The 15,803-nt window shown below is 37.3% G+C and overlaps 10 protein-coding genes across 10 annotated transcripts; 4 read left to right on the forward strand and 6 right to left on the reverse strand.

Moving 5' to 3' along the window:
- The first annotated feature begins 125 nt into the window (after window positions 1–125).
- On the forward strand, window positions 126–1,857 carry EV154DRAFT_470888 (uncharacterized protein). The gene has a single exon (XM_051597863.1). The coding sequence runs from the start codon at window positions 184–186 to the stop codon at window positions 1,789–1,791; it is 1,608 nt and encodes a 535-aa protein (XP_051453523.1). The 5' UTR covers window positions 126–183; the 3' UTR covers window positions 1,792–1,857.
- Window positions 1,858–2,136: 279 nt separating this feature from the next.
- EV154DRAFT_522200 (uncharacterized protein) lies at window positions 2,137–2,509 on the forward strand. The gene has a single exon (XM_051602970.1). The coding sequence runs from the start codon at window positions 2,152–2,154 to the stop codon at window positions 2,455–2,457; it is 306 nt and encodes a 101-aa protein (XP_051453524.1). The 5' UTR covers window positions 2,137–2,151; the 3' UTR covers window positions 2,458–2,509.
- A 1,927-nt stretch (window positions 2,510–4,436) lies between these two features.
- On the reverse strand, window positions 4,437–5,536 carry EV154DRAFT_522202 (uncharacterized protein). Its single transcript, XM_051602971.1, has 4 exons — window positions 5,468–5,536; window positions 5,219–5,400; window positions 4,915–5,162; window positions 4,437–4,859 (listed from the first exon to the last, which is right to left on the reverse strand). The coding sequence occupies exons 3-4, from the start codon at window positions 5,120–5,122 to the stop codon at window positions 4,684–4,686; spliced, it is 384 nt and encodes a 127-aa protein (XP_051453525.1). The 5' UTR covers window positions 5,123–5,162; window positions 5,219–5,400; window positions 5,468–5,536; the 3' UTR covers window positions 4,437–4,683.
- Window positions 5,355–6,191, reverse strand: EV154DRAFT_522205 (uncharacterized protein). Its single transcript, XM_051602972.1, has 4 exons — window positions 5,881–6,191; window positions 5,653–5,815; window positions 5,468–5,580; window positions 5,355–5,400 (listed from the first exon to the last, which is right to left on the reverse strand). The coding sequence occupies exons 2-4, from the start codon at window positions 5,773–5,775 to the stop codon at window positions 5,373–5,375; spliced, it is 264 nt and encodes an 87-aa protein (XP_051453526.1). The 5' UTR covers window positions 5,776–5,815; window positions 5,881–6,191; the 3' UTR covers window positions 5,355–5,372.
- A 944-nt stretch (window positions 6,192–7,135) lies between these two features.
- EV154DRAFT_567916 (kinase-like domain-containing protein) lies at window positions 7,136–9,915 on the reverse strand (the record flags this gene model as incomplete). The annotated part of the gene is made up of 6 exons (XM_051606046.1): window positions 7,136–7,244; window positions 7,319–7,398; window positions 7,474–8,855; window positions 8,947–9,424; window positions 9,512–9,672; window positions 9,774–9,915. The coding sequence occupies 6 exons, from the start codon at window positions 9,913–9,915 to the stop codon at window positions 7,136–7,138; spliced, it is 2,352 nt and encodes a 783-aa protein (XP_051453527.1).
- EV154DRAFT_522216 (Mob4B protein-like protein) lies at window positions 9,665–10,959 on the reverse strand. Its single transcript, XM_051602973.1, has 4 exons — window positions 10,880–10,959; window positions 10,654–10,820; window positions 10,493–10,586; window positions 9,665–10,431 (listed from the first exon to the last, which is right to left on the reverse strand). Exons 1-4 carry the CDS (start codon window positions 10,897–10,899, stop codon window positions 10,056–10,058), a joined length of 657 nt encoding a protein of 218 aa, XP_051453528.1. The 5' UTR covers window positions 10,900–10,959; the 3' UTR covers window positions 9,665–10,055.
- Window positions 10,960–10,986: 27 nt separating this feature from the next.
- On the reverse strand, window positions 10,987–12,001 carry EV154DRAFT_522228 (uncharacterized protein). Its single transcript, XM_051602974.1, has 2 exons — window positions 11,794–12,001; window positions 10,987–11,732 (listed from the first exon to the last, which is right to left on the reverse strand). The coding sequence occupies exon 2, from the start codon at window positions 11,681–11,683 to the stop codon at window positions 11,015–11,017; it is 669 nt and encodes a 222-aa protein (XP_051453529.1). The 5' UTR covers window positions 11,684–11,732; window positions 11,794–12,001; the 3' UTR covers window positions 10,987–11,014.
- Window positions 12,002–12,366: 365 nt separating this feature from the next.
- On the forward strand, window positions 12,367–12,822 carry EV154DRAFT_522229 (RlpA-like double-psi beta-barrel-protein domain-containing protein-containing protein). Its single transcript, XM_051602975.1, has one exon. It carries the CDS (start codon window positions 12,436–12,438, stop codon window positions 12,790–12,792), a length of 357 nt encoding a protein of 118 aa, XP_051453530.1. The 5' UTR covers window positions 12,367–12,435; the 3' UTR covers window positions 12,793–12,822.
- Window positions 12,818–13,913, reverse strand: EV154DRAFT_605855 (P-loop containing nucleoside triphosphate hydrolase protein; the record flags this gene model as incomplete). The annotated part of the gene is made up of 5 exons (XM_051607498.1): window positions 13,670–13,913; window positions 13,505–13,611; window positions 13,364–13,435; window positions 13,147–13,283; window positions 12,818–13,075 (listed from the first exon to the last, which is right to left on the reverse strand). The coding sequence occupies exons 1-5, from the start codon at window positions 13,762–13,764 to the stop codon at window positions 12,818–12,820; spliced, it is 669 nt and encodes a 222-aa protein (XP_051453531.1). The 5' UTR covers window positions 13,765–13,913.
- Window positions 13,914–14,043: 130 nt separating this feature from the next.
- On the forward strand, window positions 14,044–15,627 carry EV154DRAFT_522231 (hemolysin-III related-domain-containing protein). Its single transcript, XM_051602976.1, has 3 exons — window positions 14,044–14,609; window positions 14,692–15,261; window positions 15,350–15,627. Exons 1-3 carry the CDS (start codon window positions 14,112–14,114, stop codon window positions 15,413–15,415), a joined length of 1,134 nt encoding a protein of 377 aa, XP_051453532.1. The 5' UTR covers window positions 14,044–14,111; the 3' UTR covers window positions 15,416–15,627.
- The last annotated feature ends 176 nt before the right edge of the window (window positions 15,628–15,803 follow it).

A 15,803-nucleotide genomic window follows, 5' to 3' on the forward strand; every position in this document is an offset into this window, starting at 1 on the left:
TTGTGAGGGGAGGGTGGGGAAGAGGTATAAAAAGGCAAATATAGCGGAGCTCGAATACAGTGACTTGTTTCTCGTGACCCTTTTTTTTTTTTTTTTTTTCTCTTTGGAAACTTGTCTGTCAAAAAATATTTTTTTTAATTGTTGTTGGTTGTTTTCCACCTTTAATTTTTTTTATTTTCAGCCATGGCTACTACCAATTTAAAAGAAGTGAGTCAAATGTTTGACACTGTCCTCATTTTGGACTTTGGATCTCAATACTCTCACTTGATTACTCGTCGTGTACGTGAGTTTGGTGTCTATTGTGAACTTTTACCTTGTACACAAAAGATGGCCGATCTTCATTTCAAGCCCACCGGTATCATTTTATCTGGTTCTCCTTACTCTGTATACGATACCGATGCACCTCGTGTTGACCCTGCTGTCTTTGACTACGGTGTTCCCATCTTGGGTATCTGTTATGGTCTCCAAGAGATGACCAACTTGATGGGTGGTAAAGTAGAAGGTTGTACTCACCGTGAGTACGGTTATGCCATGCTCAATTTGAACAAGCATCCTCAAAACCCCATGATGGACGCTCTTTTCAACTCCTTGGACGGTGAGGCCGAAGTTTGGATGTCTCATGGTGATCAAGTCACCGCTGCCGCTCCTGGCTTTGAAGTCATTGGTCATACCAAGACCGCTCCCTTTGCCGCTGTCGCTCACACCGAGAAGCCCTTCTACGGTATCCAATTCCATCCTGAAGTCACTCACACCTCCATCGGTAAGACCGTCTTGAAGAACTTTGTGATTGATATCTGTAAATGTGATGCCTCTTGGACCATGGAGTCCTTCATCGATAAGGAAATTGCTCGTATTCGTGCTCTTGTCGGTCCTACCGGTCGTGTCATCGGTGCTGTCTCTGGTGGTGTTGATTCCACTGTTGCTGCTAAATTAATGCACGAAGCCATCGGAGATCGTTTCCATGGTATTCTCGTTGACAACGGTGTCATGCGTTTGAACGAATGTGCTAACGTCAAGAAAATGTTGGTGGATAAGATGGGTATTAACCTCAAGATTGCTGATGCCTCTGACTTGTTCTTGGATCGTCTTGCTGGTGTCACTGACCCTGAGAAGAAGAGAAAGATTATTGGTAACACCTTTATTGAGGTCTTTGAAGCTGAGGCTGCTATCATTGATAAGGAATGTGGTGGAGAAATTGAATACTTGTTGCAAGGTACTTTATACCCTGATGTCATTGAATCTATCTCATTCAAGGGTCCCTCTGCTACCATCAAGACCCATCATAACGTCGGTGGTCTCTTGGCCGATATGAAGCTCAAATTGATCGAACCCTTGCGTGAACTCTTCAAGGATGAGGTCCGTAAATTGGGATCTCTCTTGGGTCTCGATGATGAATTAGTCTGGCGTCATCCTTTCCCTGGACCAGGTATCGCTATTCGTGTCCTCGGTGAAGTCACACGTGAACAAGTTCAGATCGCTCGTTTGGCTGATAACATTTATATTGAGGAAATCAAGAAGGGTGGTTACTATCGTCAAATCTCTCAAGCTTATGCTGCTTTATTGCCTATTAAGGCTGTAGGTGTCATGGGTGATAAGCGTACCTACGAACAAGTCATTGCCTTGAGAGCCGTCGAGACCACGGATTTCATGACTGCTGATGTCATGATTGGCGCTGAATGGTTCTTGACCTTGAAGCGTATTTCTTCTAGAATTATTAACGAAGTGAAGGGTGTGAACCGTGTTGTGTACGATATTAGTTCCAAGCCTCCTGCTACCATCGAATGGGAGTAAAAAAAAAAAAATCTTGTTTATTATTTAAAATTGTGTATAGAGAAATAAAAAAAAAATTAGAAATTCATACATTTAGAGTTAAAAAGCATCACTCTGACGTATTAGAAAAGGGTCTAACGTTAGCCATTATCGGTATTTTTATTTATTGTGTAATCCCCCATGTTTCCTCCGCAACTACTAAGCAAATAAAAGAAAGGGTAAAACACTATTGTGGGGTAAACTGAAACAGAAACAAAAAAAGCAGCTAAACAAATTCTAAAGAGAAAATCCTGCAAAAAAAAAAAAAAAGATATATAAGTGCCGACACTTTTTATAACTTTTCGTCTTCTACACTTTTTATACTACAAACTACAACAAAAAATGGATCCTGGACATAAATTAATGCAACATATCAAGACGGTTCCCAACTTGGTCAGTGAAGAACCTAGCACAACTACACCGTCCAATACATCCTTTGTAGACCTACCATGGAATGAATTTTCCAAACTACTGGCAAAGAACCGAAAGGACCGTGCAGAAAAAATTAAAGAAAGTGCGACACCGCAAGAGGATCAAGATTTCACTTTAACTCGACCTCAAAAGGGTTCCGTCGAGAATTTTTCTTTGGGAAATTGGGATGCTTGCACTGGCTATCAAGATAGCAAACATAACTCTCATTTACATTAAAAGTCTATTTTACAATAAAATATTTCTTTTCTTTAGTGTGTCTATAATACAACATATGTCATTTGTAAATCACAAGGCGGAGTTTCTCTTTTCCTTCATATCGAGAGGATAGCATTTCACTCTTTACAAAACGTCATGTTCTATCATGACTAATAAACAGTTTTGTGACATACCGTGTGTATGGATATTCATGTCTAACTTTTTTTTTTAAAAAAAAATCGCCCATTGGCGACTACTGTATGCGATGTTTTTTTTTTTGCATATATATAAAACTACACTTTTTTTAAACTGTGCGACACGGTTTTTTTTTTTAAAAAAGTGCGACACTCCTTTCTAAAAACATACGAAACTCTGTTTTTTCAAACCTTTTTTTTTTGTAACATCGTTTTATCAAAATGTGTATAATGGTACATTTGTATTTATAGATCCGGGACAGCAGTCATTTTACGTGATTATTCGCCACTGTATTGGAGTTTATGTCATACATTTACTTTAGACAGTTCTCCAGTCAAATCTAATTCAGCTCTTAATTGAGATACTACTGCAAAACAGTACATGACTGACAGAAGTAAACTAGTACTGTTTCTTGTGGTTCGGAAGAGTGAATTGCCGAGGTTGGTTGTCTGGGTTAAGATGTGCATCAAATTTAGCTGTTAAGGTTTGTTCTATGAGTGTTGTACCTTCCATTTGTATTCTTATGCGGACTAGAGAAAAAATTAAGGTTTACGGTGACTTTGTTGATGGGAGTACTGCACACTTGCTCAAAAAAGACAAATTAAAGTCGTTTCAGTATAGACCAGGCAAGTCTTGGTATCACCTGGTAAGAGACTATTTATTTTTATTGACAAGAATGTTTTCTCCATTGGAATTACATTGGAAGATTAGGGCACAGTGAGAACGGTAAATTTTGTCACTTTGAAAAAACTCAATGCCCCTAACAAAAATATAAATGTCACTTTCCAAGAAATTAACGGCACCAAGCCGAAAATGATTGTCTCTTTATGTCTAAAAACTTTGTCTTTTTGAAATAAAATAAATGTCATAATGAGTTAAATAAAATTGATCTAAAAATGATGTGTATTTTCTGATTTCACTAAATGTTGCTTGTAATCAGATGTAAAATGCTCACAATCTAAACAGGATCGTGATATTATTTATTTTGCACAACACCAGATAAAGGCATCGTTAGAGAATCAGTAACAATAGGACTTGGGAAATAACCAGCTAAATTATTTGTGGGGCTTAAGCTAACAGCAGAACAAAATATGGGCATAATCTAACTTCATAAGTACATTTGAGTATTCGTATGTTTTAAAGGGAAATCAATAATGTCTTTCTACTATATAAAAAAGTTAGTGACAAAACAAATGCTTCTAGTTCTTTTTTGAATACTTATCTTAAAAAAAGGAGAGGCTACAACTTTCTCAAACAAATCTGGGACGAGGGCAGACATTTGTTTGTCATCAGGTCTAGAAAATAAAGTACAAGATGCGGGACGAGAGCAGACCATACAAGTACTTTACCACTAAGCTCAACAAAGATGCGGGACGAGGGCAGACCATACAATGTGAGGACCCCATTGGAGTGCGGGACGAGGGCAGACCATTTCCAATGTTGATGATTAGATCGTTGAAAACCTCCAACGTATTAAAAAATTGCGAATTTTTTTTTTTATTTTTTACAAGGGGTTTTGGAAAACAGTTTTAAAAATTAATGTCCGTTATTATTTTTAAATTCATAAAGACGTGAGACCCTGTTGTGGTATTTGACAAAATATTACATAGAAAAGTAATGAGATAAAAGTATATTTTTATTAGGGGTCAAAATAGACTAAAAGAACTCTGCTGCTATGAAATAATTGATCCTTTTTATATTGCACAACTCTCCTGAGTTTTAATGATGAGTCAACCTTTCTGGTTTTGGAATAGATCTATACTTTGTTTCCCGCCTTGGTCAAATGGATACTACTCGTTAGAATTGTTTCCAGATAACGTTGTCCCATATCAGTAGATCGGGAGCATGAGTATTCTAATAAATCTTTAGTATTACGAGACACTTATTTATCAGATCATCCAACGGTTACTGTAAAAGATGCATACTTGTTTGTCAAGTGTAATTGGCAATATAAGATAATAGTTGATTATTTATTCATTATCTTTGTAATAAATAAATTAAGATCCCAAATATAAAATGTCTTATCGATATTTGTATATTTGGTTGTAGAAGCTAGGTATCCATTAATTCATACACTATTTCTTTTATCTGACTGAGTTTTTCAATAATGGCAGGTATCAGTAAAACATCGTCAGTATTGTCTCTGGTGAAATTGAACCGACTGATTTCAATCATTTGATATAGCCCCTCGTATTTCAATGTCATTTGATAGGCTATCACCTTTGTATCTATTTAGAGTCTTTAATAATCATATATCAAAAGTAACTTGACAATATACATTACCTTCAATTAATAATCCAGCAACTTCAGGATTTCTTACTCTTTTCTTCACCAATTTATTCAATGCTGTAGGCATTTCCTTTCCTAACTTTACCAAGTCGTTCTCCAGATTGCTGTTTTGATATTTGCCTCTTCTTTTGACTTCAACAAAAAATAACTCATAATTGGTGCTTGAGTTTAACTCAACAAAAAGAGCCAGATCTGGAATCATGATTTGCCCGTCCGAAGGCAGAGCTACCCGGTATGTCAACCTTAAAAATATGACAAGTTTTATTCCTGTTGACTTGGATCATATGTTTGAACTTACCATTCGTATTTGACTCCCTCAAGCTCGGAAATGATACAGTGTTTTAAAAATGGTCGTATATTATCAATAATTAAGGTAGCTCCACCTTGGGTTTGATTATTGAAACAACAAAATCACAGATCTTACGTTGCGACCACGTGCACTTTGGCTGTCCCTAAGAAAAGCGAACAAATAATGGCAATCTAAATACAACGATAATGTCAATAAGATATTAAAAAACCCATGAAAACTGTTTGTTAATATTTTTACACTTGGCTTAATACATGTGCGGTATGTATATCTACATCATTTTTCTCTTTCGCCGCTTGACACAATACCTTCCCACCAAAACCTAACGAAGCTATCCAGTCGCGCGGTGGGTCCTTGAAAAAAAAAAAACTTAATACATTAATCGTTACATCTATCAAATTTTCTTTTAATATATGTCATCTTACATCAAGAATTTCTTGGCACCATTGATGTGCTCTGGTACCGATTTTTGGACGGTGTTTCTTGGTGTCTAGACTTGATATGATGGCCTTGTGGCCTTCTAACCCAAAATATTTAGAGGCAGACATATTAATGTCTTTGTCGAATATGAATTTATCGTTGATTGCCCTAATGGTTAAAAAAAAAAAATGAATAAGGTTTGAAACCGATTTTGAGCTTTGCCTTTTACTTACAGCAACCGAATGTCCGAAAGACTACCTGGGTCTTTCTTCAATGTCAGGGTGTTGTCTTTCAGCAACCTGCATTTTTCTGAGACGCACAAGTCACCAACAACCCTTTCATCTTCTTTAGCAATTTCTTCATGATTACTAGCTTCTTCTTTTCAAGCGTTTTTTTTTTTATATACCACTTACAGGAATTCTGGCCAGAAGACCAGCAGACCAGTATAATCGCACCTATATACAGTGCAGTCCCAGCTATTCACGGTTCGCGAGTTTCAGAAACTCAAGAACTCTGCCTATGAGGTCGCCCTCCTATAGCAAAGACTAGCCGCAGCCCGCAATATCACAATATATATCTTTTTTCAATTTAGCTTCTTTTCAAAGAAATACAAGAGTCATTACTAACTAACCTTTCTATGTGATCGGTTACTTTTATACGATAAAATAAGTATGTTAAGGGAAAAGAAAAGGAGAAGAATAAAGTGTGTGAACCAGCTTTATTTATAGATAAACAAGCTTATGTCAGGATGATTTCATTTGTCTATTTTATCATCCATAATGTTTGAGCCTTTACTTAAAATAGAAACACTTGCAAACCCCCCCAAGCAAGTCAGAGCTTGGTCTTGTGAAGCTTGGGGCGGTTTCCTATGCCGTCGACAACTAGCCTTCCCTTTAGTTTCTTCTTTATACAACCAAACTATTGGCCGCAGCTCCAAGATGAATGATCGTCTCTTTTATCTAATTCATGTACTATGCAGTCAAGTGAAGCCATTAAAGCAGTAAAATAGTTGGTAAATATTTATTTTGATCAAGAAATTGTTTCATTAATGTATTCTAACTCATTGCTGTTGATAGCTTTGGCACATCATGGATCGAAGCTCACAGTATGTTTACACGTAATATAAATACAAGTGAATGTAGACACCGAAAGTGTTAATCTTAGTGTTTTGGACTGTGTAGTCAGTATACGGTTTAACTACACTTTCCACAGCAAGTTCCAAAAAGTTTGTAGCTGGAATGAAAAAAAAAAAAAAGTCTCTGCACATAGAACCAATTCGCAAAGAATAACTGAAAGCAATGTAATCAAGCCCCCTTTATCTCAACTTATCAACATTACTTAACACTCTAAAAAATCATTTCGAAAACTGCTTAAACAAAGTCCCCTCGGCTATCTAAATAAAAATATTTCTATACTCATTTCAAGTTTGAGAAGTGGTTCAAATCAAGTTCAAATCAAGTTCAAATTTTATTCGAGTTTTTTTCTTTTTTAGATTTTGCCCCTATCCATGTAATCCTTAAATTGAAAGGATTTGTCTAGATTCGTCAAGAATGGATGTTGTAATAAATCCGCGGCGGTAGGTCGTTTAGTAGGATCACTAAAAAAAATAAATAATAAAAAAAAGAATGAATAAATCTCCCAAACTTTGTTTGTTTAACTACTATCTTGTACATGATGAAGCACTGTGTAAGAAAATCTTTCGTACAATCAGAAATATCCTCTGGTAGTGTAGGTGTATTCAATCTTCCCAACTAATCATAACAAAAAAAAAAAAAATTAGATCGAGCCTTTCCCCTTTTTTCACTCTGCTACGACTACTACTTTACATTATACAGGGCAGCAATTTGATTCAGAGAGATCCAAGGTCTTTGACCCGTCAACATTTCAATGACGGTACAACCTAAACTCCAGATATCCACTTTAGCACTATACGCTTCATTCTTCACTACCTCAGGTGCCATCCAATAAATAGACCCTCGTAACGACATGCGCGAGTTTTGATCATACGCTTCATCATAATCGTTCTTCTTGGATAAGCCAAAATCGGAGATTTTACAAATACCGTCTGCTTCTACGAGGATATTAGCTGCCTTAATATCTCGATGAAGTATACCCTTTGAATGCAAATACTCTAATCCAGCCACAATCTGTCGTGTAAAATAACCCGTTAAAAGCTCATCAAATGCACCATGCAAGGCTAACCGAGATGCAATACTACCACCGGACACGTATTCCAAGAAAATATTCACCACACCTTCACCATCATCTTGACCATACCCTAGATACTGTACGATATTTTCATGGTCTAAATCACGCAACATCATGATTTCCGCATACAAGGAGGTAACACAATCATGTTGATCTTGATCCAGTAGATCCGAAGCCGTCTTGGGTATCTCCACCTGTTTCACAGCAATCACTTCACCCGTTGCCACATTAAAAGCAAGATACACACGACCAAACGATCCTTTCCCGATCAACTTGCCTCGAATCCACTGAACTGGATTCATCATCGTATTCTCATCATGGGTCGCTGTATGCGATAATTGAATATGTTCACTTACAGAGGGTAATCGCTGTAATGATTTCACCTCAATCACTTTCTGTCCCCATAATTTGGTACTCTTGCGTCGAACCACCACTTTGTTTCGCTCCTGTTGTTGTTGTTGTTGTTGTTGTTGTTGTTGTTGTTGTTGCTGCTGCTGCTGTGAATTGTATTTTCGACTCGCTTCACGCGCTACCAGTCGGATGGATTTCGTATGTGTTAATCGTTTACGTGAATCGGGTTCATCTACCACCACAACTTCCTTGTCTAAATCTTGACTATCAAAATAATCTTCCATGTGTTTAAATACAATTTCTGGAGGTGGTCTTTCACCCCAGTATTCTCGATGGACAGGTGATAGTTTCTGTGGCGCTACTGCCCACAACGCCACATCTTCCTGTTGTTGTTGTAGTGGTGGTGATGGGGGTGAAGGACAAGGACGAGGTGGGTCCGAGAGTTGGATACCTTTCTGTTTATAAGGCCTTCGTGCAGCTTTACGACATAAAGGTCTAAAATTGGGTGATCGAATAGGACTACCTGTAGGGGATTTACCTAGTTCAGGTGTAAGGTGAGTATAAACGGGACGCACTAAAATACGTTGAGAGGCAGAATGATCTGCCATGGCACATAAACACATGATATCTTGCGGATCCATGGGGGTTTCTAATAAAAAAAAAGGGGGGGGGAGGATGAGGGTGGTTGCTTTTTAATAAAAAAAATGGTTGTGATGACAATGCTTTATGAAATTACAAACCTGGGTCAGGTCCATTTTCATGAAAGTAGTAATACCCGTCACAGTCTCCTTCCAAGTTCATGCGTCTAAGGATATGTTGCTTGATGGTCAAGGGGTCTCTTACATCCGAGACATTTAAACTGTACCAAACTTCTTTATCTGCGGTAATCTGGATACGAGCGGGCTTCTTTTCTTTATTGGCGTTGTTGTTGTTGTTAGGAGACCAGTGATGATAAGCGGCCCAAAACTTGGATATTTTGTCGGGTGTGGAAGAGATACGGGCAGGGATAGCGGGTGGACTAATCATGGGTGGAGAGGAAGCACGAAACGAGTTCTTGATCTTGTGAAATGCTGCTTTGGGAGAATAGGAGGAGGACTTGATGGAAGTGGTTGGGGAAGAAGGTGACGAAAGATAACCAATGCCACTATCTCTTGTTTCTAAGGGAGTCGTGACTCCTTGTCCCTTATTGTAATCTTGAAGATTGGTATTAATGGAGATCTGTCACAGTGGGAAGGAGAGAGAGAGAGAATTAGTATTCGTCTATCGAAATGTACCGTTTTTTTTATTTTATTTTTTATTAGTTACGTTGGTGGGTGTGTTGAGTTTGGGTTTTCCCAAGGGAACAAGAGCTCGAATTTCATTTAAAAGTCTCCGTCTTTCGCAATAAGTTGTTATGCTTCTTGGTAAATATTCCACTAATTCTGCCAAAGTGATTTGAAAGAAACGTACACCACATATCCTGTGCTCTTTTATAGAATAGATAAGTTACACCAAAAAAAAAAAGAAAAAGAAAAGAAAAGAAAAAGAAAAAAAAAAATACATGACGGCATAAATCTTTTTTATTTACTTTCAAACGTAGACACGAACTGTCCCCAACCTCTTTCTTCTAACCAAGCAGAGACTTTGTCTTGTGTCCATGAGTTTAAAACTTCATTGCCAAGTTGACTTTTAATTTCTCCTTCTGTAGGTGGACTTGAATGTTTGACCATTGAAAAGATGGGCAAAAAAAAAAAAAAAAAAAAAAAAAAGGGAGTTTTTTATGAAGAAAGAGAGAGAAAGAGAGAGAGAGAGAAGGGGGGTGGTGGAAAGGGGCATTTTTATAATTATTATTATTATTATTATTAATATTTTAGGAAATAAGGCCATGATCTATCATGGCATCCACTAAATCTTGTAAAGGGGCTACCTCTTTCTTTTCCAACAAATCAAACTCTTTAGAGAAAGAAATAAAGTGCGCAAACAATGAATTCAAATGAGGTTCTTCATGCAGAGAAATGATTTTATCATAATGGTGATGGTATATATGTGCAAACAATCGAAACAGTTGTCCAAATATTCGACTCGTTAACTGTAGAAATTCGCGAGGAAACTCTCGTCCTGCTTTGGTTGGAAACAGGCTTTCATCCCCCATCATATTTTCTATACTCGATGCCATATAATCAATGTATTGTGGTGCAGACAACTTGACTTTTTTCGATGATGCATCCACCCACGCATACTCCACTCTATTTGCTTATGTTATTATCTCTCTCTCTCTCCCTCTCTTCTTTATTTTTATCGTCTTACCCTGGGCCTGCACACATGCAAGGACACGTCTGTGGTGTGCAAAAGTCCGTAATAGACCCATAAAACATGTTGATGTGGTTAAAGAATTCAAACGCTACATTACAAATAGCTAACATTAGTATTTCCGAGAAGCACAAGATACTACAGACGCTCTCTCTTACTGTTGAAAGCAAGCCATTCATCCAGGTCAATGTACTTTGGTAATTCGGTGATTGTGCTAAAGTTACCCTTCACAAGCATATGCGTGACGTGAGAAAGGAATAAAGGTTTGTAATCATCTGTTCCATTCAATGTCTTTTTCGAAAGCTTGTTCTTTTTCCCACCCAGACTAATACAAATAACAACAGTGTGAGTACATGCATGAAATACTGTCCGTAGGTTGTTTACCTGAAATTAAGAAAGCTCATCAGGCAAGCAAAGACAAAAAAAAAAAAAAAGATGGAGAATAAAAAAAAAAAAAAGAAAGAAAGAGAGAAAGAGAGAAAGAGAGAGAGGGGGATTATTTTATTATTATTATAATTATTACAAGACCTGAGCAGCGTGAGCTATACCTTCACTGTACCAAACAATGACACCTTGTCGAAGCTCCTTTTGCCACAAGACGCCCTTGTATTGAAAAGTCCAAAAGGACCAAAAGATAATCATGGTGAGACCTCCCACAGTGCTGACCAGCAACAGTTTCATGATATGATGCACTTGTAACAGGTATTTAAATGCAAATCCATCCAGTTTAGCCAAGAGCGTATATAAGAGGCCCCAAAAGCTACCTGTACCCAGCAGGCACCAGATACGAAAGACTAGTAATTTGATACTGCCTGATTCCCACAGACGCTTTTTTTGGCCTGTGGTGGTGGTGTCAGTGGTGGTGGTAGCAGTTAATCGACTGACGAATTCCCAGACAATAATACCCCAAGCATTTCTTCTTTCGAGCATCAATAACCAGAATAAGAGAACGGTTGATTCAGTGCTGTTGGAAACCAGTCTTTCCGAGAATAAAAATGTGCCCAAGAGCCAACCTGTCCAGTACAACCATGTACCATAGACAATACAATGGCGTTCTAACCTTAACAAGTTGAAAATATGCGCTGATAAATGTGCCACGTGAAATAATAGATGAAAGAGGATGAAGATGGGTGGAAATGTATGAGCCCATGGAAACGGCTGACGTAATAGGGTATGAATCGATAACATGATGATGGATATGGTAAGGGTATAAGTTAACGGGGAATAAGAGATCTGACTATAATAGTACGACACAAGGTTAGCATTTTTTTTTTAATAATAATAGCGTTTAAACATACATGGTGCGATGGCTTTTTAAAATGGGAATCTCAGCATCAAAGGCATCTTTGTCGTCAGTGTGGTAACCTTCATCGGTCGTGTTGGAATCATAGGAACAAGGTCGGTCGTTTGATCGAGTAGAAGAATCTTTTTTGTCTACCATTGTTGTTATATAACATTGAAATACATTCAATTAAAAAAAAAGACTTTTTTTTTTTCTCTTTCTTTTTTTTTTTTTCTCGTGTGTTTATATATCTTTTTGACACGTGAAAGTACTCGTTTTGTTAGTGCTACTTTTGACCAGTTTGAATATTCATGTGTCAAAATATGCTGACTATATTCACTCACTTAATTGAATGACAAACTTTCAACATGTGTTCCATCCCACTTTTTTTTTTAACCGTCCCTCTTTCACTGCAGATCCCCCAACCTTGACATATAATATATCACAACAGCCAAAAGGGAAAATTCCATCCAAGAGCCCAAGAAAACTCCGCCTAATTTATGCGTGAATTGGACTTCCCCTCCTTATTTTCAAGGGAACCGAGCCGAAAAAGCTATAAATACTGTCCCGAGACTAAATTGACATTTCATTACCTTCTTTCCTTCTTTTTTAAACGCTGGCCGTTTTATCCCTTTCCCTTTTTTTTTAACTAGTCTCAATGCAAGCTTGTATCATTATTTTCACTCTTTTAGCCTTGTTGTTTCGTGTCCAAAGTGCCCCTCTCGTTGCGCGTGGCTCTGAGTCTGGCCAAGGCACTTATTATGAAGTAGGGTTAGGTTCTTGCGGTAAAACAAACACCAACAGTCAAATGGTGGCTGCACTCTCTGGTTCCATCATGAAATCTAGCTATTGCGGTAAATCTATCACCGTCAAAGGTCCCAATGGTTCGGTCTCTCTCAAAGTAGTAGATACATGTCCTGGATGTAAAAAAGGGGATGTTGATATGAGTGCAGCTGCCTTTAAGAAAATTGCTAGCTTAAGCGATGGTCGAGTTCCCATTACATGGTCTCTTTAAAAAAAATAAAGTTATAATTTATTAACTAGCAGTGATGATATTCAAGAATGGGGCCTCCAATTTCAGTAATTTCAGGCAAAGTGCAATTTAAATCAAACACTTTGGCTAGAACCAATTTATAAATCTTCTGTACGTTAATTGATTCTGCTGTGGAACAAAAGACAAGTGGAGCCTTCATAGCACGCGAATATTTCCTTGCTTGGACCGTAATCTCCTCTTGATCTTGATAGTCTAGATGAACAAACTCATCATATTTCGTACCAACCAGCAATGGAATAGCGCTCTATTTCATATTGTTATTATTATTATTAGCTCTTTTTTTTTTTCAGTACCAGACGGGTTCTTTTAATTTACCATGTTGAGCCCTCTGGCTTGTCGATACCATTCCTTTAGGTTATTCAATGTCGCTTTTCGTGATAAATCAAACGTAAATAAAATCGCTACTGCATCATTACACACCAGAGGTAACATACTCGCAAATTCCTTTTGTCCTTTTAAATAGTAATACTCTCTTGTTATTTGTTTATTGTTTATATTATCATTTATTATTTATTTATTTATTTTTTTTTACCTCCCAAATCCCATATACTAAATGTAATCTCGGTTTGACGAATCACAATCGTCTTTTCCATAAAGTTAACACCTTTTTTTTTTTATAACTGTCAGTTCCCACCCCACAATCCATTCTATTTTTCCCTTTATTTTTCTTTACCTAGTGTCTGGATATACTCCGTATCATACGCTCCTTCTGCATATTTTATCATTAAACTCGTTTTCCCAATTTGCGCATCACCAATAATTCCCATTTTTAATACAACGCTTTTAAACAAAAAGTTAAGATTCACCCCAATTGGCAACAATTTTTTTTTTTTTTTACCTGCTAGTCGGAGATGAATCCAATGGTGCACCTTGGTTAGTGGAAGAGGAAGATAGAATGGCAGGTGTAGTTGCTGTAGATTCAGGTAAAGTCATTCTTTGAAAGAAAATAAAGATGTTTAAAAGAGAGAGAGAGAGAGAGAGAAAGAAAGAGAGAAAAAGGATCCATCCCTCATTTTTTTTTCTTCTTCCTTACCGCTCTCTCTCTCTTTTTCACTAAACAATGAATATAGAGAAGGGGGGCCAAAAAAAAAAAAAAATATGGAGCGAGTACCTTATTGGTTCTGTGTCTTTATCCGATTGGTCAGATCATAACCACTATTTGGGGATAAAATAAAAAAAATATATGGGCGCACCACACCCTAAACCCTTTTTTGTTGTTTCTCTTTTTCTTTTTTCTTTTTTTACAACTATTAAAACACAAACAAAACAACCCTAAAAAGATGGCACCTCCTCAAATGGCTGAAGAACCGTTATTGTGTTTGGGTGAAGAAAGCAACCTTCATTTACGTCGATACTCACAATCCCATGTCGTTTCGTTTTCTTCGGCCAAGGATTCATTAACGGTACCTTACAGCCGAGGAAGATCTTATTCTGCCTCAGCAGCTCATGGTTCATTAGCAGCTCAATTAATTGCCTCTGTCAATGAAAAAATCAAGCAAGAAACAAGCTATTATGAAGATGCTGCCTTTATCGAATACATGGATGAGACATGGGATACAGCAAAAGCTTTATCCCTTGGTGCCAAACGTCTCTTATTGATTGAAGAATTACCCAAGGATCGACAAGAAAACGAATATGTGTTGTCTGGTTACCGTTTCTATCGTAACACAAGGGATTGTTTACGTTCCTTGTTTAAATTACATAACGAAACCATGAATATCTGGAGCCATTTACTTGGTTTCTTTTTCTTTTCCTATCTGTCCGTCAGCATATTCCAGGTAAATTTCTATTTATATGTATATAATGTTAAAAAAAGAGGGGGGGAATACGAATAATAATAATTTTTTTTTTTTTTTGTAGCGCAAGTTCCCTGAAGCTTCTAGTCGGGATCTACTCGTGTTTACAGCATTTTGTTTGGCCTCGTTGACATGTTTATTATGTTCATCGATTTACCATACATTTATTTGTCACTCAGCACATCATGTCAAGAGCTTCACAGCCACTTTGGATTACATTGGAATTACTTTTCTCATCACAGCCTCCATCTCGCTCATTAATCACTTTGGTTTTTACTGTGATCCTGTCCCTCGCATACGTTACATTGTGTTTAGTTGCTTGATTGGAAGTATTGGTGTGATTTTGCCGTTCTTTCGGTTCTTTGATACGAAGCGTTACCGACCTTTACGTATTGGTCTCTTTGTGGCTATGGCCTTCTCGAGTATCGTACCTTTAGTTCACATGGCCAGTATGAAGGGATCTCATCAGACTCTACTCTTTTTGAAACCCGCCTTGATTGGCGCTGCCATGTACATCTGTGGTGTCACGGTTTACGCGAAAAGGTTTCCAGAAAAATTCTTTCCTGGAAAATTGGATGCGGCTGGTATGACAAGTCATGCCATCTGGCACGTTTTTGTTTGTTTGGGTATCTTTGTAAGTTTTTCTTTTTTAAAAGGCTAATTTATATTTAGTATATATAGAATCTAATTTCCCCTAATTTTTTTTTTTTTTTTTAAATTAGTTTACCTATATTGGTTCTTTCCATTTTTATAGTCAACGTGAGTCTTATGGATGCATGCTTTCATAAAACCTCATACCCCCATCCCATCCTTGAATAGGCCAATTATCCTTTCTTCTTTCTTTCTTCCGTCATATTTGAGCGGGCTCATTTTTTCTCTCTTTGTACATTTTTTTTTCTTCTCCTCCGCATGAAAACCCTACCAACAGCAACAAAAAAAAAAAAAAAGCTCTTTAATATTAAACTAATTACCATTAAAATTTGGGATTTTTCTTTTAAAATTATCACCGCGTTGTGTGTCGTCTTTTTCTTTTTTTTCCTCTGTATACCACACAATTTTTGTTTGTAAAGCGGGTGTCATATTCTGTAGATTGGACACATATTCGTTGTTTTATTTATCTAATCTTTTGGGTTTCCCCCGCACACACAACATCCCCCTCGTTCTAGGTTGAAAGCC

The sequence above is a fragment of the Mucor mucedo genome (genome assembly GCF_025094135.1).
Source record: "Mucor mucedo strain NRRL 3635 chromosome Unknown EV154scaffold_114, whole genome shotgun sequence".
Taxonomy (NCBI): domain Eukaryota; kingdom Fungi; phylum Mucoromycota; class Mucoromycetes; order Mucorales; family Mucoraceae; genus Mucor; species Mucor mucedo.